Genomic DNA, 22,313 nt, shown 5'->3' on the forward strand with positions numbered 1-22,313 from the left:
AGCTTTGGCCATGCAGTTTGGTTCTGGAATCCATATGATCTTTTGACTCTGGGTCTCTGACCAAGCTGTTTCCTGTCTGAAGCTCTTCCCTTCCCAATACCAACTCATCCTTCAAGCCTCAGCTGAGACAATACGCCCCTCCAGGTACCTTCCGACACTTCAAGCAGAGGATAAATGCATCTGTGTCAATCATTCCCACAAGAGCCCCATTCCTTATAGCTCTGATCTATAATCACCTATTTACTCATCTGTGTCCCATGAGCCTCTAGGTTCCTGGAGGGCAGAGGCTGTGCCTATGTTGCTCTCTATGGCAGCCCCAATGCTTGGTACAAGACCTGGCACATAACAGGTGTTCAATACATCTTCCCCGCACAAATGAATGAGTGGGTGGGTGCAGGACCTGTGCTGAGCATTTTACATACCTTTTGTCGCTTACTCTTGAGAAACCCACGCGATGGATTCTACTCTACTATCCTGTCATCTAGACCAGGAAAGCAAGGCTACAGAAGTTGAAAACTTGCCCTAAAAAAAAAAAAAAAAGAAAAAAAGAAAAAGAAAAAGAAAACTTGCCCAAGGTCACGCCGCTGGTAAAAATGGCAGGGAATGGATGGATTCTAATAGAAGTTTGTGTGCCTTCAAAGGCCTCCTTTCCACCGCCCCTCCTGGCTTTCCCAAGCCATTTCCCGTTTTCTCATCTGTTCAATGGGAACAAAAGTCATATCCAATACAGAACCTGACACTAACAGGTTCTCAATAAATACCTCTGCCTTCTCTCCCAACTGAGGCTTATTCAGGACAGAATTTCCCCAGGCTAGAAACTTCCTGCATGCACATGTTCACAGAAACAGGTGCAGACCTCCATAGCTACACCCCCAGCCTCCAGAACCCAATAGGCGCTTCACCAACGTGTGCTGAGCCTATAGGCATCAGGGAATGCTGACACATACGTACTCTGACACAAAGCCACGAAAGGGGCTCAGACACTGGGAACCCGCCCCCAGGATCCCTGCCAGTTACTCTCCACCGCCGCCACTCCCCTTGCTAGCCCAAGGCGCGGGAAATATTTAAAACAATTTTATTCATGAAAATATGCTGTACAATGCACTCTACACGGCCTCGACACAGCACACACGCACACGCACACGCTGACGGCACGGCCACGGTACACAGCCTACGATATGCGCCGGGGACGCCGCGCCCACAGCCCGCCCCGCCCCGACACATAAATATGGGAGGAGCCAGGTCCGGCACGGAATAAGGGGTGTCAGGTTAGGGGGTGGGTCCGGAACTGAGGCCCGCTGGAGAGGCTGAGACCAGTAAGGGGGGGGGGGGGTGTTGGAAAAGGCGACTGACTCCGACTGGGGAGGGGAGAAGCCAGGGTTGGCAAGGATGGGAGGGAGGGGCTTAGCCATGGAGGGGAAGGGCCGGAGAGGGTTAGGGCTGAAGGGCGGACAGTTCAGGGTGCACAGCTAATAGATAGGTGTATTTTCCGGAGGGGGGCTGCTGGCTTTCGAAGGGTGAGGCAAAGACCAGTGTAAAGTGTCAATTGAGAATCAGATCGGACGGAGTTTGGGGTGGGCAATTCATCACCCCAAGCGCCCCCCGCCCCCGCCCCGTCAAGGAAACAAAGATTTGGAGAGGCTCTGCCCCATCTCCGGGTTGGCTTTTCGGACCAGCGCAGCCTATCTCGCTCCTCCCCACTCCCACCCAGCCCGGATTCAGCCTCCAGCCCCAGGCTTCCTTCCCCGGGAGTAGGGGGAGCGGCTCTCGGGAGTCTGGGCAGGAATGGAGTGCCCCAGCCCCTCCCTACCACTTCCCTCAGCGGCCAACTTCCGAGGGATGTCTCTAGCAGGGCTGGGGCTGCCTCCAAGATCTTCCCGCGGAGCTGGAATCGAGGGTGGGGTCCCGGGGGTCAGGATGGGAAGACAGAAGCCCCTTGGGGACGGGGCGGGCACCCGGGGCGTGGGAGGCGGCCTTCAGCCCGGAACCCAGCTCTGGTTGGGGGGCGGGGCTCCCGCCAGGCCGGGCGGCGGCGGAGGCAGGGCCGAGTCGAAATTGAAGTCCATTTCGTCGCTGTCCATGAAGTCGTTAAGGATGATGGACTCGACGTCGCACTCGAGGCTGCCGCTGAACATGTCGAGGTCCAGGTCGGCCGGGAAGCGGTCGGGCGCGGCACCCAGCGGCCCGGCGGCGGCGGCCGCGTAAGGCCCGGGCAGCGCGTCCAGCAGGAGGCCGCCCGGCGGGCCCCCGAAGGCGGCAGCGTGGCCCGGCGGCGCCAGGCCCGCGGTGCCTGCCTCGCCGGGCAGCGTCATAAGGCTGATGGGGTGGGCTAAGGCACTGCGCGAGGGCACCGGTGGCGCGTATGGGGCCGCCCCCTTGCCAGGGTAGGTGGCAGCCGCGCCCGCCAGCGCCAGCTCCCCAGGCGCGCCCAGCACCGGGCCGGGGCGGGGCGCGGGCGGCGGCGGCGGCGGCAGTAGCGCGGGCAGCGCCCCGGGGCGGAAGGGCGCGGCGGCGGGCGCGAAGCTGGCCTGCTTGTTCTCCTGGATGGTCTGCATGGGCAGGCGGCGCAGCGCGCCCAGCGCCGGCGGACCGAAACCCCCACCCGCGCCGTAGGTGCCGCCCTTGCAGCCGCTGAAGTAGGCGGGCGTCCCGGCGCGGGCCCGCGGCCCGTACGCGTCCTGCGCGCCGTCCAGCAGGGCCTCGGGCAGTCCTGCGCCGCCGCCGCCTCCGTGCAGGCCCAGCGGACCTCCCAGCTCCGCCAGGCGGGGCAGTTCCCCGGGGCAGCGCGCACCTAGCGCGGGCGAAAGCGCGCTCGCCGGACTCGGGTACATGAGCGGCGACGAAGGAGCCAAGGCCTCCAGGGCCTCGTCGTCCTCCAGTTCGGCCGCCTCCCCAAGCAGGGGTCTCCTGCCACCGCGGAAGTCGGCCCACGCCTCGTAGTCGTCGCTGGCGTGTGAGGCCGGGCTGGTGGCCCACTTGGCTGCGGCAGGCACTGGCCCCGGGGCTGGGGCGCCCGGGGGGCTGTCGTCGGGGCTTCGCTCAGGTGCTTGCAGCTGCTTCTTCTTGCTTGCCTTGCCCTTGATGCGCAGGAACTTGGCCCCATTGTCCATGGACACTGCCCTGCGCCGCGGCGTCTTGCCGGTCTTCCCGCCCTCAGGGTTCAGCATCCACCAGGAGCTCTTGCCTGTGCCCTCGTTCTGCACCCGGATAAAACGGGTGTGCAGCGACAGGTTGTGGCGGATGGAGTTCTGTGGCCAGAGACAAGGGCATGGGTGGGGAAGTGGGAAGTGAGACCATGGGGAAAGATGGGGAAATGATAGAAAGAGGAGGGGGAGAAAAAATAGAGAAAAAGAGAGGATAAGAGAATGGAGAAGAGCCAGAACGAGGAAGGGGGAGGGGATAGGTAAGATGGAAAGGGTGAACGGGTGAGGGAAGCAGGTGTAAGTACCAGGTCAGACATACTCAAGACTATCCAAGACCCCAGGACTGCATACCCTTCCCCCTCCCCCGACCCCACAGGCACTGCCCAGAGGGTGGGGCTAGGGCTTTGTCCCTAGCCTTTCCTTGGAGGCAAGGCCAAACCCTGAGGGCTACTCTTAAGGGGCCCGCAGCAGGGCAGCAGGACCCCCTCTCCCCGACTCAGCCAAGCCCTGTTGGGGGCTAGCCAAGCTGCCAAGGCCCCCCAGCAGATTATGTAGGGGCTCATGCAGCAGCGGCTCATTTGTCTGCCCCCTCCCTCCCCAGCCTGGCGTGGCGCCAGGAGCCCGAAAACCCAGGGCTCCAGAAATCAATCTCGCGGTGACTGATTAAGCCCTGTTTAGAACTAATTGCTCTTTCGTGTGTGGGGAGAATAAATTACCTGCTTTAATTTCATGTCTTTAAAATGCAACTGCAGGTAGAGAAGACTGTTAACCCTTTGCTAGGAGGGCCTGGCCAGGGAAAGTAGAACAGGCTGGGTGTCCCCAAGGTGGGTAGAGGCCCAGAGACTTTTCAGAGATCTCCCCTGAACTCTGCGTTTCCATGACCACTACAGACGCCTCGGATCCTAATGAGGCCCTCAAAGCACATCCAAGAGACATGGACACCTCTGACCCCACCTCTGCTCAGTGCCAGCCTTCAGGCCTGTCCAGCTCTCCGGCCTGCCCTTTGCTTTGCAGCCCACCTTCTCCTCCTGATCAACCTGATGCAGAGTAACTCTGTTCTCAGAGCCCCTTCCTGGTGGAACCTTCATAAATCCCCACAAAGCAGGTGGCATAATGCCCATTTACAGATAAGAAGACCAAGGCTCAAAGAGGTGAAGTAGCTTTCCCAAGGCTACATAGCCTTTCTGCTGTCCTGGGTGCTTCCCTGGGCTTCACTTTTGTCACCCCTGTACATGCACATCCTCTTCTAAATGCCTTTTGTGCCCATCTTTGGTGCTTCCCACATCACTGCCTGGTTTTGCCAAGCCTGTCCTGGGGACAGAGGAAAACAGGGGAGAACAAAGCTTGACCTCACAGGAACCTGTTGGGCCTGCCATGCCCCACCTCTGGGACCTCCCACCTGGTGGCCTTGACCTCCAGCTCAGGCACTGCTGTGCAAACAGCATAGGTTTGAGTATCAGAATGGCTGGGCAGGACGCCTGACTTTTCAGCCACCTAGCTATGTGGTCATAAGCTGTTGACTCAATCTCTGTAAGCCTCAGTGCCTCAGTGAACTACCCTGAAAAAATGGGCGACATTCAGTAACCACCTCAGAAGGCTGTTAGAGCATTACCTGAAATTGTGTGGGTAGTGTTTGGTGAAGACACCAGGTGCTCATAAACGATGTTTAAATCCTTCAGCCTGTCCAGAAGACCTCACCTCTTAGATCACCAGATAGACCTGCTCTCTCTCTCCCTCCTCTATATCATGCCGAGTGTAACTGTGCCTGGGCACCAACACTGGAAAGCTGGCATTACACCCATCTCATTTACCAGGGAATGGAAGCCCAGAGGCATGATGTAACTTGCCCACAGTCCCACAGGCAGCAGTGCCAGGTACCACTCCAGATCTGCCCAGCTCATGGAATTGTTCTTAACTTCATCCACCCAGCCCTGTAACCACTGAATCATGAGGGCTCTCCCTTCTGCCTCCCTCCCACCAGTCTCTAGAAGGAAGGTCCCTTTCTGTTGCCCAGGGTACCCTCCCTCAGCCCCAGCTCCAGGTGCTGACCTGACTCTTTAGGGCTCTAGGCGCCCTATCTCTGGCACTTTCTAGTCTTGGGAGGTGACAGCTGGGGCCCCAAGGCTCCTCCCAGCATTGCCCTGTCTGGCTTCTCCTGGGGCCCTGACAGGAGGGGAGCTGGGCCCCCAGGGAGCTGTGTTCCCTTGAGTAGATACCCCCTCTCCCACTCCTGCCCTGCACCTGGCTCCCCAGTACCTCCCCCACACCTGTGTTCAGAGGCCTCCGTTCTCCCATGTGGGACTATCTGGCTTAGCAGAGGCTCCACCTCCCAGCTTCTCCAGCTGGAGGTCAGTCAGGCAGCATCTCTTTATCAATGTCACCATGTGCCAGCCTGGTTCTGATTGCTGGGGAGGGAGGGAGGGAGGGAGGAGGAAGGACATTGCCCAGTACCAGCACCTACTCAGTACCTGCCTATTCAGCCTTGGGCGTTATAACTACTTTATCTCATGTGATCATTCTATCAAACTCCACACAAGTCAGGGATTGTGATCCCTATCTCAAGATAAGGAGAGTGAGGCTCAGAGAGGTTAAGGTCACACAGTTTAAGTGGCAGAGCCAGGTATTGACTTCAGGTTAGTCTCACTCTGAGTCTAAAGGATATCTCATTCCACCATGGGGGAGAGAAACGAGTCAGACAATTTCCAAAGCATCTTAGGAAACCAGTACTCCAGTGCTTCTCAAACGTTCCATGTAAACCATCCCTAGAAGCTGGCAGCATGGGAAGACTGGGGGCAATGTAAAAGGTCAAAATTCCTCGCAAGTTTTGTGCTTCCTTTTTAGAATACAAGGCAATTTTGCATTGTACTCCACGATGCATCCAAATTTCTTGAATATCAATAAAAATGTTTTAGATTACCACCAAGAACACATGTTCCAGGCCTATGAAGCTTTCTATCCTTTCCCTCTTTGTTCCCTACCCAGCCTAGTACCCCTGGGACCCGGAGCCCCAGCCTGAAACCACAGCTGAGTGGACCCAGAGAGAAGAAAGGACTTGCCCAAAGTTGTCCAGGACCGGGTGGCACAGCTGGGATTCGAGCCCAAGCCTCCTGACCCCCAGCTTGGGGCTCTTGCCCCCCCCCCACCAAGCCTGACCTGAAGCAAGTCCACCTTCCTATCTCGTCCTCAGTTTCCCTACCTGTAAACTGCTAAGATGGGCCACCTGTACTGAGGACATTTTCAGCTTAACAATGAAAGAATCATCCAGTCCAGAGGATTTTTTTTAAAGTTGTGGAACTTTCTGTAAGTGGAATCTAATGCAAAACTTGAGTGTTACACACTCAAGCCAGGAGGGGTAGGGGCAGTGGTGGCTAGAGCCCGCTAGGCACCCTCCCCTGAACTCTGCCATTGGGAGAAATTCTTCAGGCCGCATGGAGGGAGCAGTTGAGGCCTTGTCCAGGGTCACCCAGATAGGTGGCCCAGAGCTGGGCGAGGGCCTTGGCCTCCGACTACTGAGCGAGCTCGGCACCAGGTGTGCCCTTAGAGCCGTGCCCCAAGAGTCTAGGCCCCGCAGCCCAGTCCGGCTCCTCAGGGCCCAGCCACTTGGTACCAATGAGAGCTCTGGGCCAAGATCCAGGGGCAAGCGCTGATCACATCTCACCCACAAGGCCTTCTGGGAGGTTAGAGGCCACGGAGGAGGTGAGGGAGGCAGAGGAGGGAGACACCTCTGCCAGGCAGCAGTAACCAGGGCTCCCTCTCCGTGTCACCTAGCAACCCGCCACCACAGCCACGCCCTGGCATGCCCAGGCTCCCTTGGTGCTCAGAGCCGGGCCAGCTTCTGGGGCTGAGGCCGACCTGAGGCAGGTTCCCAGGGGAGATAGGACACCGCCTGACTCAGGATCTCAGGCAGACCATCGGGGGCACAGTGAAGGCATCCCACTCTCCCTCAGAACTAGGGCCAGGGAGGCCAGCCTCCAGAGAGAGAAGGCTGGCACAGGGCAAAGCGCATGGGCTCCGGTGTTGGTCTGCATCCCAGTGTGGCTCCAACCCTTACAAACAACGTGACCCTAGAGCAAGATGCATTGAACCTCAATTTCCTCAAACGGCCACTTGCTTCCACCCTCTCTTCCCCACAGGTGTCCATCAGACAGCAGCCAGAGTGATCCTTTCAATGACACCAGAATCCTCCACTGCGCCCCTTCTTACTCAGCAAAGAACAGAGAAACAAGCCGCTTTGTGACCTCGGACTCCTCCCCTGACGCTGTCCTACTTGATTCCTCCTATCTTCCAGGCAGTTCCACCTCGGGGCCTCTGTCCCAGCGGAACACTGTTCACCCAGATACATCAATCCCTCATTTCCTTCAGTCTTTGTTCAGATGTCACCTTTCGCAACGAGGTCCGTCCTGACCACTCCTAACAACTGCTCTTCCTCTCTGCCATTTCTTAGCCCCTTATCCTACTTTACATTGGTCTAAAGCCATTATCACTTTCTAAATTCATATATAATTTATATATATATATGTATTTATAAGTTAATATATGTTGTATATCGAAATATATAATTTATATTCTGTGTTTATTATCTGGTTTCCCTTATACTAGAAGATAGGTTTTATGAGGGATTCTCCAAACTGGGCAACGTGGTCAGAAGGAGAGACAAGTACGGGGTGGAGCAAGTCAGGGAGAATATGGTCCACAGAGGGAACCGCAGGGAGAAAGGGCTTCCATGAGGTGACGATGGTTTCACAGAGTGAACAATGCAGCTGCCCATCCCAGCACTCCCTGCTCCCTCCTACCTCCCAGATAACTGGGGTAACCCAGGGCTTGCTGCGGCCAACGTCCCTCCCAGCCTGTAACACCTGAGCCAGAAGACACTCCAGGAGCCCCAGTGGGAACAGAATACCCTCCTCCTTGTGGACAGTGCCTCCCAAATGGACAGGGTCTGATCCATTTGGTGGTGGCAGCTCATCTATCCAGCAGGACACCCTTTGCCCACGAGCAGTAATGCATTCATCTGACAGCACAACCCCATTTATCCAGCACACCAGTCCCATTTATCCAGCAAGTACAACCTCATTTGCTAACAGCACTCCATTCACCTGACGGGCCCCCTCATTTATCCAGCAGGACACCCTCATTTATCCTCCAAGTCGGAGTCTCTCCTTCCTCCCGTGGCGTGGCTGTGTTCTCCGCCGGTGCAACCCGACTGATGCGGCAGGACATCATCTCTCCTACAAGTACACTTCATTCCCTGACAGTACAACCTCATTTATCTCATAATGCAGCCTCACCTTGCCTCCAACTACCACCTCATTCCCTGGCAGTACAACCTCCTTTATCTTCCAGTACGACTTGGTTTCTCCCTCCCGCACAGCTTCATTCTCTGATAGCTCAACCTCAGCCAATCTTACTCCCCCAGCCAGAGTCCACTGGATCTCTCGAGAGAGGAGGGTGGAAGTAGGAGGGGAGAGTGGGGAGACAAGAGGGGTCCCACTATTCCCTGCGCCCTGTCTACAGAGGGCTCCCTAGCACGAGGCCTATGTCCAATCTCCCTGGCCTCAAAAGGGCCCATAGACTTTGAGTTCTAGGCCGCTTGGCCCAGCCGGCACTCCACCATTGCCCCACCTCTTGTTTTGACCCCTCTGGGGCGAAAGAGTGCCCACGCATGGATTTCCTCCCGTTCTCCAGGAAGGAAAACATCCCACCTGATTTGATTTGTAGCATTTGCTGATTTCTGTGGTATGGATACTTCCACTGTAGCCAATTTTAAGCTGCCAGCATGACGTGGTCACTGAGTGCAGACTTGGGAAGAAGTGTGCACAGTTGTCTCTCACGTGCCAGTGCAAACCAGCTCTGCCACACCGTTGGTATGTGCTTCAAATAACTGAGGCAGGAGAAGGGCAGCACCTACTACGTGCCAGACCCAGGAGAGGTTCTTCACAGATATTTCTTTTAATCCTGATAACCATCCTGGGAAGAGGTACCGTTTTACAAAGGGGGAGGGGAGACTTAGCTTCAGGTGGGTTAAATGACTCCCCAGGCCATGAAGCTGGGAAGTGATGGAGCCAGGTGTGGGTCTCAGGGCTGTTGGATTCCAAAACCAGGGCTCTTCCCACCCATAGTCCCAAGTGTGGTGGGGGACACTTTCCTGCTGCCCATGTTAGTGGCCATCCCTGCCTTGGTTCTCAAGCCCAAGTTTCCTGGCTTTTCTCAGAGGCAGAAGACCTAAGGCTTGTGCCCCTATCCACCTCAAGCCCTCTACTACCTCCTGGCTTCCCTGGTACCTGGGGAATTCTAGGATCCTTCCAGTTCAGTTTTGCATCTTGTGTCTATCCATCACAGCCCAGCGCCAGAAGTGGATGCCTCTCCAGGTTCCATCATTGCCCAAGGTCCATCTCAGCCCCTCCCTCAGAAAACTGAGCCAGTCTACACAGTGGGATGGTTATCTAGCTCCTTCCTCTGTGTCTCTCTGAGCAGAGACCACCTGTGGGGCTATCTGAGCACTCTGATCCTTTCCATGACTCCCGTTTCCTCTCCCTCTTTCTTTCCCTCCCTTTCTTCAAAGGTCAATGGCAGGAGTTGTAATCCCAACTTCATCCAGTGGCCTCGGGCCTCCCTTGTTAAAGAGGGTAACAATCCTGACTCCCATGGGGTAGGGCTGGGACCTGGATGAGATTCCACATATCAAGAATCTCATCCCGTCCTTGTCTCAGAGTCCCTGCCCTACCTTTTACCACCCCCGCACCTCACTCTGGCCCCAGTCTGGTGGCCCCAGAATACACACCTGTCTCACACAGAGCCACAGACTCTCCAGGGGTCGCTTGCAGTGCTGCCTGGGGGGAAGCTGGGTGCTTAGTCCTAGCAGGCTTCCTGGCAGAAAGGGTGACCTGGATGACCACAGAGGCCTAAAGCCATGTACAAACCCTTGGTACTAGGGTCTGTAGTAGAAGAGCCGTAGGAGGCTTCAGGGCCACAGGTGTTGACAGGTGAGTGGGCTTAGGGGTCAGCAGTGGAAGAGCAGTGGGCAGCCAGAGGCCAGGAGGAACCAAATGTCCAAAGCATGGCATGAGGTCAAGGGACAGGTCCTGGCATCCCCCACCCCCAGCCCCACCCCAGAGACCGCAGAGCCCACACCTCCAACCTGGGCAGCAAACCAGCAGCAGAAGTCCAAGCTCACTCCTACGTGGCTCCTTATCCCCTGTGGACTTGGGTCCAACTCCAGACTGCTATTCAAGAGCCCTCAGATGCTCTCCAGCCTTATCACCTCCATTCCCTTAAGCCCATCTCGGACTCTAGCCACCCTGGATATCTCATAGCTCCATGACATTGCACGCTCTGTTCCGTTTGCCTTTCCCTCTTTCTCTCTGCTTGACCAATTCCTGCTGCTCCATCAAGGTGAGCTCTGTGGCTCCTTCCTAGTCTCACCTCAGTGCTACTGCAGAAATCTAACTGCAAACTGGAATATAACTGGGTGTGTCTGCCTCCCCACTTGAACTTGGTGGGCAGTCCTTGGCTCACAGTAAGTCACACATAGGATGGAGCCTTCAGCAGCCATGAACCACTCAGACCTGGCCATTCCATGCAGTTTCTGTTCAGCAAACCTCAGGCCAGAGCTCTAGGCCTCACCTCCCCCCTCCTGGTTTCCCCTCCTGTTCCTGCTGCCTCTGCTACCTCCCTATTCTTCAGCACTTCCTGATGCCTGGGAAAAAATCAGCAAAGTGAGAAAGTAAAGAAATGACCATTTACTGAACATTCACTACACGCCAGGCACTGTGCTCGCATTCAACGATTAAATCCTGCTGTCTTCGTGACAACCCTCTGAATGGGTTTATTTTCCCCATTTTACAGATAAGAAACTGAGGCTCCAAGAGACAAACTGACCTGCCCAAGGTCACAGGGTGCAGAATTCACACCAAAGCCCTTGCTCTTCCTCCCACTCTAAGACACCTCTAGGGAGGAGCCTGGGCCAGGCTGAAGCTCCAGGGTAGGCGTGGGGTGGGGACAGGGGGGCTGTCCACATTGACTCAGCAACGCTTCCAGATTTTCCTCCCTCATCCAGTATTAAAGGGGATCCCTAGGTGCAAAGCCACGCAGGCCTCTGTGTCTCTCCTGTGTGAGCCCCCTCCCTGCCTCTGCACCGGCACCTCCCACACCCCTGCACAGACTCTGGGAGCAGCTGCAGTGACCTCACCCATCCCTGCCCTGAGCCTGGCTCTGGGGAGGGCCTAGCAGCTGTGCCCCAGCCCTGCAGGCTGGCTCCAAGAGGGAAAAGAGGAAGAGTAGGCATGGCGCCAAGAGAACCATCTGCTCTCCCAGGGGCATGGCCACCCGCACAGACACTGGCTCGCCCCCAGGGGCCACCCTTGGCCCTCGTGCCCAAGCCAAGGGGCTTCAGGAGCCCAGGGCAGCCCACCCAGACTGGAGCACTGGCCCTCATCTGCCATCTGTCTTCTTCTGGAAGATGACTGAGAGGTCCTTACAGGACATGTTGGAGCATGAATGTCCGCTGAAAAATGAACAAGTGCTCAGGGTAAGCTCTGCGTGCAGAGGCCAGAGGGCAGGGCTGGGTGTGCTATGCACTGCCTGCCCGTGTCCCAGCTCCAGCCCCAGCCTTGCTGGGCTAAGAGCCTGCAATCTCCTGGGGAGGGGCCCCCATCCCTTCACATCTGCTCTGCTAGCAGGTGCCTCAGGCAGAGGGTAAGCCCCCTCCCCCACAGCCCCAGCTCAGGTTACAGAGGAGGCAAGGCCAGCTGAGGACAGGGGGAGGGGAGAAGAGGGATGGAGGAGGCATCATGGCTTCTCAGTGTTGGGGGAGGGGAATTCGGATCTCTAGATAGGACTCAAAGCCAGAGAGGGAAGGGCCATGCCCAAGGTCACACAGTCTCCCAGTGGGCAAAGAGGAGCCAGTGTCCAGGTGCAGGCAGCGCTAGGTTCAAGGGTGACCTGGAGCAAATCATCTGTAAAAATACAGAGCGTAAACCCTGCCTGCATGCCTCCCAAGGCCATGGGGAAGGCTCCTTAGGCTAGAAAGCAGGGGGTCACCCTAGGGGCGGGACAGAGCTTGGACATCCTGAATATCTGATTCCTCAGGGACAGAAAGGGAGGCTTTAGAGGGAAGGATTCTCCACTTGCCCAAACACACACACACACACGCACACACACGCATACACACATGTCAGTGACTCTCAGACACCAGGGCTCAGGGACTCCCACTCCACACAGTAGTAGGGAGATGGTTCTTTTCCTTTCCCAGAGCAATGAATAACAGTAATGATATTTGCTAAGATTTCTTGGGCACTTTACATGTGTCTCTCCTGTAATTCTCACAACAAAGCTTGGGCATAAGACCTGTTATTCCATTTTGTAGAGGAGGAAACTGAGGCTCAGTTGCCCAAGGCCACGCAGGGTAAGCGGCTGAGCTAGGATCTGCTCCTCCCTGCTTGCCTCCAAGCCTCCTAACAGTAGCACTCTCACCTCCCAGATCCTCAAGGCACCAGTGGGTGCTGCATGGCCTGTGAGGCCTGACACCTTGGACTCTGTGGGTCTCCATTCTCTCTCAGGCTCAGCTCCCCAGAACCCCGGACCAGGCCCACACTGGACTCCTGAGCCAGACCCTCTACCATCCACAGCGCACTCTTGAGTGATCTTTCTGCCTGGGCCATTCCCCTTAGCTTGGAGTGCCAGCTCCCCAGCCTGGCATTCAAAGCCACTCGCAGTCAGGCCCCTGCTTGCTTCTCCACCTTCAAGTCCTGGGGGGCTCTGGCCAACAGACGTGTGAAGCTTCTAAAGAGTTCTGAGGGTTTGACCTCCTTTGTCTGGTTCCCCTCCCCCACGTCCAAACACCCATAGCTCATTATCGGGCCTTCCATCATGACCCCGAGCAGTCTTTATCCTGAATCAAAATCGGGAGTCCTCATCTTATCACCCCAGCTTGACCTGGGGCGCACCTCAAGGTCAGGGAACTATCCAGTTCCTCTGAGCAGCACCGCACAGTGGGCCTAGATTAAAGTGAATGGAGGAAGCTGCCATCAATTTGGGGGCCTACAGATGGAGGGGGGAAGACATCATGGGGTTGGAGACATCACCAGGCTGGTCTGGCCCTGCCCTTAGGGATCGCTCTGTCAGAGAAAACTAGGGACTATGGAGCCATCCCCCAGGCGGGAAGCCTCAGGGCCAAACTCTCAGGGAAGCAGAGACAATGACGGGGGTGGGGACAGGGGAGGTCAGCTTGGAACGGCCTGGCCAGAGCACTGACCCAGGGCAGAGTTTCATTTCTGCCATTTACAGTGGGATACTGGGAAAGCCACTTTATTTCTCTCGGCTTTCATCTCCTCATCTGCCACACAGGAGCAGGAACAGTCGCAGCTTCATAGCATCACTATGAGAATTAAACGAAAGCGTGTAATGGCACAGGGGTGCTGCAGCCTGGGCTGGAATAGTTCAGCGTGGCTCCAGCAAGGGTCAGAAGACAGGAGCAGCGAGTGATGTGGCCAGAGAGGTGGCCAAGGCCTTGAGAGTCCCGCTAAGGACCCCGGATTGGATCCTGTAGGAGCAACACTGTGTTGTACACATGCTCTTGTCTCCTCCACTAGATGCGAAGCTGTCACAGAGCAGGGGCTATGGCTTTCAGGTTCCTCACCGTTCTGAGTATTACACTGACATTTCCCCTCCATCCTGAAGCCAAAGGCTCTCAGTGGCAGAGTGTACCATGCTCTCTCTCCATGTTCAATACAGCGTGATTCCTAAGATGCGGGAGCTGTGCGAATGTGTTGGAGATGGGGGTGGGGGGTGGGAGGGTGGAGTGGGGCTGTTAGTCCCTTAGAGCTGACTGCAAACGGCTCAGAAAAGAGTGAGGAAGAGGAGTGGGCTCAATCCAGGCAGCCTGCTTGGAGAAGCTGGTCCACTTCTGGAGCAGAAGGAGGGGCAAACAGAAGCTCAGGAAGTTACTTAGCCATCAGTTCAGAATCTGACCCATCACCAGACAAACCTGTTAAAACATAGATTCCAGAGTCCACCAGTTGAGAGTCTGATATAGAGGGGAACTTGACACCATATTCACTAAAAGCTTGTAGGTGACTCTGATCATCAGCCAGGTTTGCCAACAACTAAGGATTTAAGGCAGGAATTCTCAGGTAGATGCAGTGGGTTCAGAATCCCCTGGGAGGTAGGTCTTTGTTCAAATCACCCAAGCACCCCGCCTAATTTCTGAGGGGTGTCCCAAGGGATCAGTCCATGGGAGTCAATAGCTGCCTTGGTGAGCATGTGACAATTGCAGTGGGTGTGGGTTGAGAACTCCAGTGTCAGGTGTAATGGTGGCAGTGGGAAGGCAGCCTGAGATCAGAGGCAGCAGGGAAGTGGGAGGAAGGGCAGGGCCTGGACAAGGCCAGCCAGGGGGCTCCGGAGTCCAAACAGGGCAGTTTGTATTTGGGAACTGGAGTCCCAGAGGGTTCTGGAGCATGGGCAAGCCTTGGGGCAGGAGCACTAGCTGAGTGTACCTGCACTGGAAGATGCTGGAACGTGGTAGAAACAGACCGGTCTCCATCGAAATTCAGGCTCAGCCTCATCCCAGCTATGCTGCCTTGGCCAAGTGACTTCACCTTTCTGGGCCTCCATTTCCTCGACTGCATAATGGGAGTACAAACACATACCTGGCTGGACCCAGGTAGGATGAAATGGGAGAATTTATGTTAAGTGCCCAACTGACTGCCTAGCACCCAGACGTTAATTCTCTTAATTCTTGTTTCTCTTGCCACAAAAGGCATCCCCCTTAGAGACCAGAAAGGTTTCTCTGCAAAGATGGAGGCCCTGGGGGGAGGGTGTGGGAGGCCCCTCCCCCACATGCCACCTGGCCCCCCTCCCACCTCCACATATGGGTTGGGGGGTGGGGAGAGGCAGCAAACAGCCAAACCCTCCCAAACAGGAGTTGGTTTCCATGGTAACCAGGGTGCCAGGAAGAAAGGGGGTGCTCCAGATCCAGCTGTCCCCCTGAGCGCCCTACCCATGTCCCAGAGCCCCAGTTAATGCCCATCCAACGCCCTGCACTGCTCATCTGCCTGCTCTGGGAGCCAGCTGGGACTGCCTTCATTGTGCCCAGAGTATGTCTGCCACCTGGGTACTGACAGGGGCAGGGTAGGCACCTCCAAACAGGAGTCCCAAGTTCAAGTCCATCCATACCTATACTCATATGCTGCCACCTTGAGAAGTCCTATCAGTACTTTCTGTAGTGCCCTCCGTCCCACCTAAGCCCTCCATGGCTCCTAGAACCAGAGGTTAGTCAGACACAGCGTTGAAAGGACCAGAGACCAAGTTAAGGCCCTTTGGACACCAACGAGAACACTGAGGACCAGAATGTGAAAGAGCTTTGCTCCAGTTCACACACGCTGGCTGAGTCAGGCTCCCTACAGGTGCTTTATCCACCCCTCACCCACTCCCAACGCCATAGCTCCAACTCACGCCAAAGGGCTGAACTAGGACACCCTAAGTGATGGCCAGGGAAATGGGCCACAGCTGGGAGAAGGAAAGTCCTAACGTTAAGACCTGTCTAGCACTAGAATAGCAGTCCAGAGGTCATGAGCTCTCAATCACTGGAAGCGTGTGAGAAGGGACTGAGTTGGGGAAGGAGACATGAAAGGGGGTGTTTAACTCTGTGACCCCCTCCTTCCCCTAGAGATCAAAAGTCTGATTTGGCTGTGGAAGGGGTGGACACCAATGTATACCTGTTTCCCAGGTACCCACCCCCACAGGCTGCAATAGGGAGGGGTACTGGTGAGCCAGCCACAAGGGAAGGAGACAGTGAGGTAAGGAGGGGGTCCCCATTACAGCTGCTGCACCCATATCCCAGAGGCTCATATCCACACAGTCCATAACCACCCCTCACCCCTCCTAAGAGACTGACAGAGGGTTTCCCCAGCCCCAAGGATGGAATGTGGTGGCCACTACCAACTGCTGCTCAAAGACAGGAGAAGGTAGGCTGCCAGGAACAAGCCTGCACCCTTTAAAAATCCAAACACAGGCAGTTCCTTCCAGACCTAAGAGCAAAATCTTGAGTTTTGGGATCAGAAGGGGGTTCAATTTCCAGGCCTGCCACTTCCTAGGGATGTGACCTCAGGACAAGTCACTTTTCCATCTGGGAAACAGGGATCCTAATACCCACCTGGAAGAAGGGTGCCCAAAATTTGATGGGATGTGCGCTTGGCTAGGAGGTGCCTCCTTCCTGGCGCTCTCAGCCCTCCCCACTCTCTGGCAGAGACCCCCACTTCAGTCAGTCCTGAAGCTGGAGTCCAGAGAGCATGAGAGAGGGGGCCTCACACTGCGGAAAGTGGGGGCTGGGGGGCACTGAACTTTCGAACCCGCAAACCCCCGCGCCGTTCATCACCTTAGTACAAGTTAAAAATAACTGTCTCATCTCTTTAAATTAGTCTGTCTGCAATTACCGCCTGGCACGGCACTGCCCGCCATCGTCCCGCTGGAGCAGAGCCAGGTGGCAGGCGGGGCCCTCACCCTGTCTGTCGTTCTGTCTGCTTCCCGGTCCTCCCCTCCCCAACTCGCAGCAGTGCAGCTACCCCAGGGGCCTCCGGTGCCCCACCTCCTGAGCTCCCCAAGTTTCTCTGGGGCGAGGCCAGGGCTGTGGGCTGCTGTGGGCTGACAGGAGCAAGGGGGGCAGTGGGGAGCAGAGGACTGGGGTGGGGGCTTCTGAGTGCGGGGGAGGGGCCCCGGGAGGCCTGGGAAGCCGGAAGGGCCCGCAGCGCCAGCGCTTGTGGGTGGGTGTGAGCAGGTGGCCGTGGGAGTCTGCCGGGCGTGCCAGCAACTGTGCCAGGAGCGGCTGGCACAGGCTCGTGCCCAGGAGGCGGCCAGCTGCCAGCCCCCCACTCGCTCCTGCAATGCAGGGGGGGGTGAGGACACCCCCAACGCGGCTCACACAGCCTCCTCCCACAGCCCCACCAGCCCTTGGGGCTGGGGATCCCCAGAGGACAAAGAAGGAGGAGGGAGCCCTACTACAGCAAGGTTGGGGGAGGAAAGAAGGGGACGCCCCTGCACTCATAACCAATGCTCAACCCAGCTGTAGCAGAACCCCCTTCTAATTTCCACCCCATCTAGGACCTGCTGGCCAGCTTGGGCCAGATGCGGGTAGCACCACCCCTCCTGATCTCACCCCCCAACAACCAGGCTACTCCAGGCCCTGAGGGAGAAGGGAAGTCCCCATTCACTGTGCACCTCCCCCACCAGGCCTGGGGACAGGAATGGGAGGCACCCAGGCCTGGCCTAGGAGCTCCCAGGGGAACTGGCAGCCAGGAAACAGAAAAGCAGGCAGAACAACTCCAGGGGCGCTAAGTGGAAGGAGCGCCAGGACCCAGAGTAGCCTGGATAGCTTCCTGGAGGAGTCCATCGATAGGGAAGGTGGGTCTGGAGTGTCTGAGAGGAAATGGGAGACTCTACCTGCACGTCAGATATCCACACTTCTGGGACATTGCAGAGGGACAAGGACCTCCTCCTGCCCAAGCCCTTGTCCCAGGCTTGGAGACCCTCCACACCGAGGGGAACACTCTTTGGTGGAGTTCCCAGCACCAAGCCCAGCCTCTCTCCAAGGCTTCAGCCTGGTAGGTGTCCTGCACCTGCTGCTGATCTTGCCTCCTCTGATTTGCTGGACTACCTCCCCACATCACAGGTGGGACCACTCTAGGCAAAGGCCAAGCACGTAAGCCCTTTCTGATCAGTCCCACTCTCTTTCCCCTGCCACCTCCTTGCCGTCCCTAGGAGCCCTCCTGGGTTCCAGGCTGTCATGCCCAACCCTCGCCCAGACTCATGTTCAATCCCACCTCCTTTGCCTTTACGTATGCAGTCAACATCCCCTGGAAGACTTTCCTCCAAATTCTACACCCCAAGGAAGGTAGCCCAGATCAAGTGCCACCTTCTCTGTGAGGGCTTGCTTGGCTCCCCAGGGGATCTAACCTTCCCTCCCCCACCCCTGGCCCTTCCTGCCTATAAAACACTGGGCCTGGGAGTGGAACTGGTAGAACCCTGATTGTCCTGAAGGCAGGTCTAATGCCTTCCTCTTTGGTCCCCCCACTCCATCTAACACAGGGTTTGGTACACCCTAGGGATCCAAGTGCAGCACTTATGTGGGGGAGGGGAGGGAGGAAGGAACAATGGGCCCTGGTGCCAGCTTTGGCATCTGAGGTATACCATAGCCCCTGCTAACCAGAGGTTGGCTGGAAGTTGGAATGGCCCCTCCACCAGGCCCCTGGAGGGGTTGACTGGGAATGGGGGTTGGAGGGACAAATGAAAGGGGAAGGAGGTGGGGGGTAGAAGGAAGACAGCCACGGAGGATGAGATGGCAAAGGCCAGAGGTCCCTCTAAACAGCCCTTCTCCAGTGCCTAGGTGGTCTCTGCCAAAGCCCAGGTCAGAAGCCCAGGCCTGAGACTCCCTCTCCAATGCCCCAGTCCAGGATGGGCCTGCCAGGGCTCCTTCCTTGCTGACCCCAGGCACAAGGAGAAGCACTGTGTCCCCAAAAGCGTGGTGCAGTGGCAATCACAACCAATGGGGGGGGGGGCGGGAGACCTGGGCCATTATCCAGGGCCTGCAGCTCACCGATAGCCTGAGAAGAGTCCCATCCCCTTCTTGGGCCTCAGTCTCACAGTCTGAGAAATGAACTTCTGGGACTAAGTTATCTCCAAGCACATTCCCAATCACATTCTTGGATTTAGACTTGCCACTGTTCAAAAGTCATCAGTGCCCCCCTTCCGCACCCTGTGCTAGCAGGACACTATTTTACAGGCTCTGTGGGGCCTTGAAGGGAGAAACACCTGCACTGGAATCCAGCTTTTCCATCTACTAACTGTGTGACCTTGGGCAGTTCACTCCTCCACTCTGCTCCTCAGTGCCCAGCTCTGTAAACGGTGACAGTAACACCCACATCAGGGACTGCTGAGAGCATTTAAGGAGACACCTGGCACAGATGCCTGAAGGTGCTTGGCATAGGGCTTGGCCCTGAGACCCTCCATGAACTGCAGTTTTCTCCCAGCTTCTAGCCTCATGCCCCTTCTTGCCATCTTCTCCCATCATCCCTAATCCATTAAGCCCAGCTGGAGCTCCACCTCCTGCAGGAAGCCCTCCTGGTTTACTTGCCCACAACACCCTCCCTGGCCTTGGCATTTTCTGTACCATACACCCATTTCTTCACTCCTCCACCAGACATGCACTGGTGGCTCCTTGGTGCCAGGCTCTACCCCAGGTGCTGTGGGTACAGAGATTGCTTCGACACTGTCACTGTCTTCCAAAGGTGGGGTGGGGAAGGGAAATGAGACAGAACACAAAACACTAAGACCTATGACAAGCAGGGAGAGGCCAGAGTAGAGGGAGTCCTAAGCTGGCTGAAAATGGTTAGGGAAGGCTTCCAGGAAGAGGCATCTGAACTCTGTGCTCTTTAGGACAGGAAACACATCTACAGGGAGAAGTGAAAAGTGGGACAGTGCATGGGGAGCAGGAAGGGAGGTGGGAGAGCGAAGCCCAAGGGCAGGACCCACTTGGGAGGAATAAATGTACTAGTGGGGACTGAACTCAAGGGGACGAGAAAGGCTGGGGAAGGAGATTCATGTATGTTCCTCCAGTCTGTGTCCCCACGCCACAGTGGCCTGAGAGCCATGGGCTCCCAGGTCAGAGCACCTGTGACCCTTACAATGCAGCCACTGGGCATCTAGAGCTGTCCATGCCCACAAGCCTCCCCTCCTCCACTGGTACACCTCCTTCTCTGACCCTGTCTACAGACACCATCAGGCAGAGCCCCCTCCCTCCATTTAGGCATGCCTCCCTGGCAGAGCCCCCCTCTCCAATAGGGAGCCTGACAGCTTACAGGCCCTAGACACAGCCCCGCACCCCAACCTCTTCTCCTACAAAGGCATGGACTATTCCCATTCCCCAACAAGATGACCAGAGGAGGGTCTGGAGGCCACAATCTAATCAAGCCCTGTTCTCTCCCAAGATGGCTCCCCCCTTTCTACTGGCTGGCACTGAGACTTCCCTGGGGTGCCCCTGTCCCCTCCCCCACTCCCAAATGCATCTGGTCTCAGAAAACCAGGGAAGTAGAAGACAGACAGCCTGGGGCCGGCAGGGACAGATCCCTAGCCCTCACTACCCTGCCCTCACACCAGCAGGGGTCATCACCAGCCCATCTTGCTGATCCAGTCAAGGGGGACAGCAGCTGCCCGCCCCATGGACAACTCAGATCCTAGGTCACTTGACTAGTCACCCCACTTCAGACTGGCTGGTGCCCGAGGGTGAACTCCTGGCACCACAGAAAGAACTGTGGGCCCAGGGTCACACTCCTCACCCTAGGGCCAACTCTAGGCAGAGCAATGGGAAAGATTTGGGGGGAAATCAGTCACTGACCCAAGTCATTAGTCCAGCTCTTTAAGGAGGTGCCCTAGTGGAGAGGGTAAAACAAGAGTAACCCAAAACACACTCGTGGGGGTAAGAGAAGGCTCCCCAATGTCCGAGGTGTGGGAATGGGTTCCTTTGCGATGCCCCCCAAAACTGGCTGGGGGTGTCCCTCAGGGGTACCTCAAAGTGGCAGTTCCTTGTCACCCCACCAGATCTCCCACCCCACATTCAGAGCATGCACAAAGCTGCTCCCAGCACGCCCCCTCCTGTCTGCCGGCTGCCCCACGCCCTGGGCACACACTCTGTGACCCCTGGGGGTGCTGGGGGCCTCCCTCCCGCCGGCCCGCGGGGAGCCCAGACACATCGAGCAGCCCCTGGAAGCCCCAGCCCGAGAGCCCAGCCCCCCTCTCCAGCCGGACGCCCCCACCTTCCAGCCGGCAGAGCTGTTGCTGTCGCCTTTATCCTTGAAATAGGGCACGTAACGGACCATCCAGTCGTAGATCTGCGAGAGCGTGAGCCGCTTGTCCGGGGCGCTCTCGATGGCTTTGGTGATGAGGTCGGCGTAGGACAGGTTCCCCCACGCGTTTCGCCGGGAGCTTTTGGCTTTCCGCAGCGGTCCGACCTCCGCGCCCAGCGGCGGCGCTGGGGCCATCGCTGGGGCCGTCGCCCGGCGCTCCGGCCCGCAGTCCTCGGCGCCCTCAGCCACCCCTGAACCCAGCGCTCCGTCCTCGTCGCCAGCCAAGTCGGGCTGCGGCAGGGGCCAGGTACACGAGCGCGGCCGGCTCTGCGGCGCGAAGTCCGGGTCCACGTCCACCTGATGCGCTCGCAGCTTCGCAGCCATGGTCCCGCCCGACTCGGGCGAGGAGGTGTGGGAGGCTCCGCGGAGGGTGGGCGGGCGGCTCCGGGATCTGCACGCCCCGGGGAGGCCCGCGGGAGGGGTCCCTGGCGGCGCCGGCTCAACCGCGGGGCGCCATGGGCCGGGGCGCGGAGACAGGGGGCTGGACTCGCTGGAAAGCCCAAAGGGAGGGATAGATGGGGGCAATGAGGGGGCGGCAGCCCCGGAGCCCAGTGGGCACACACCTCGCTCAGCTCCGCTTCTAGCACCTGCCGCCTGCCTGCGCCTGCAGCCACCACCGCCACCGTCGCTGCCGCCGCTCCCCCGGCGCCAGCCCAGCGCGCGGGCCCCGCTCTCCCGGGACGAGGCCGGATTGCACCATGCCGGAGCCCGAGCCCGTGCCGGAGCCCGCGCCGCCGCCGCCGCCCCGTAAATGCCGCCGCCGCCGCTCCGGCTCCAACGCCAGCTCCCGCGCCTGCCGCGCTCAGCGCCGGCTGCACCTCGGGATGGGCGGGGGACGGGGAGGGGGCGGGCCCAAAGCGGGAGGGGCGGGGCGTGCCCGCTCGCGGCCGCGGAATCCTCGTTTTGCTGGGTGTCCCGCCCGCTGGCCGGGGGTGGGAGCGCGGAACGCGCGGCTCGGGGCGACCCAGTCGCAGCCCCTGCAAGCAACAGCGCCACCTACGGAGCAGGGAAGGAGAGGCAGGCGCGACCCCGCCCCCTGCTCGGCGATGGGGGAGGGAGCGCGGGGGCGGGGCCCGAGAGCTTTCATTGGTCTGATGCAGGGCCGTCCCGCCTACAGACTCGGCAGGATCCCTCCCAGAAGAGCGTCAGAGGGTTATTGTTACAACCCGGGGTTTCCCCGGGCAACGGGGATGGGGCGGGACTCAGAGCACTTGGCCCCGCCTTTTATTCCCGAGAGGAATGCCCCGCCCCCTGACTTTAGACCCTTGGCGCTTCCAAG

The 22,313-nt window shown here is 57.8% G+C and overlaps 1 protein-coding gene across 1 annotated transcript; it reads right to left on the minus strand.

The window, feature by feature from the left end:
• Window positions 1–590: 590 nt before the first annotated feature.
• On the minus strand, window positions 591–21,839 carry FOXO6 (forkhead box O6). The gene is made up of 2 exons (XM_081056076.1): window positions 20,945–21,839; window positions 591–3,248 (listed from the first exon to the last, which is right to left on the minus strand). The coding sequence occupies exons 1-2, from the start codon at window positions 21,356–21,358 to the stop codon at window positions 1,977–1,979; spliced, it is 1,686 nt and encodes a 561-aa protein (XP_080912202.1). The 5' UTR covers window positions 21,359–21,839; the 3' UTR covers window positions 591–1,976.
• Window positions 21,840–22,313: the final 474 nt, after the last annotated feature.

Source organism: Rhinolophus hipposideros (genome assembly GCF_964194185.1).
Source record: "Rhinolophus hipposideros genome assembly, chromosome: 8".
Lineage (NCBI taxonomy): Eukaryota > Metazoa > Chordata > Mammalia > Chiroptera > Rhinolophidae > Rhinolophus > Rhinolophus hipposideros.

Coding starts and splice junctions, on each gene's coding strand:
- FOXO6 (XM_081056076.1), bottom strand. CDS start 21,358: ATGGCTGCGAAGCTGCGAGCGCATCAGGTGGACGTGGACCCGGACTTC. Junction 3,249..20,944: donor ACAGCTCTGCCGGCTGGAAG/GTGGGGGCGTCC, acceptor CTCTGGCCACAG/AACTCCATCCGCCACAACCT.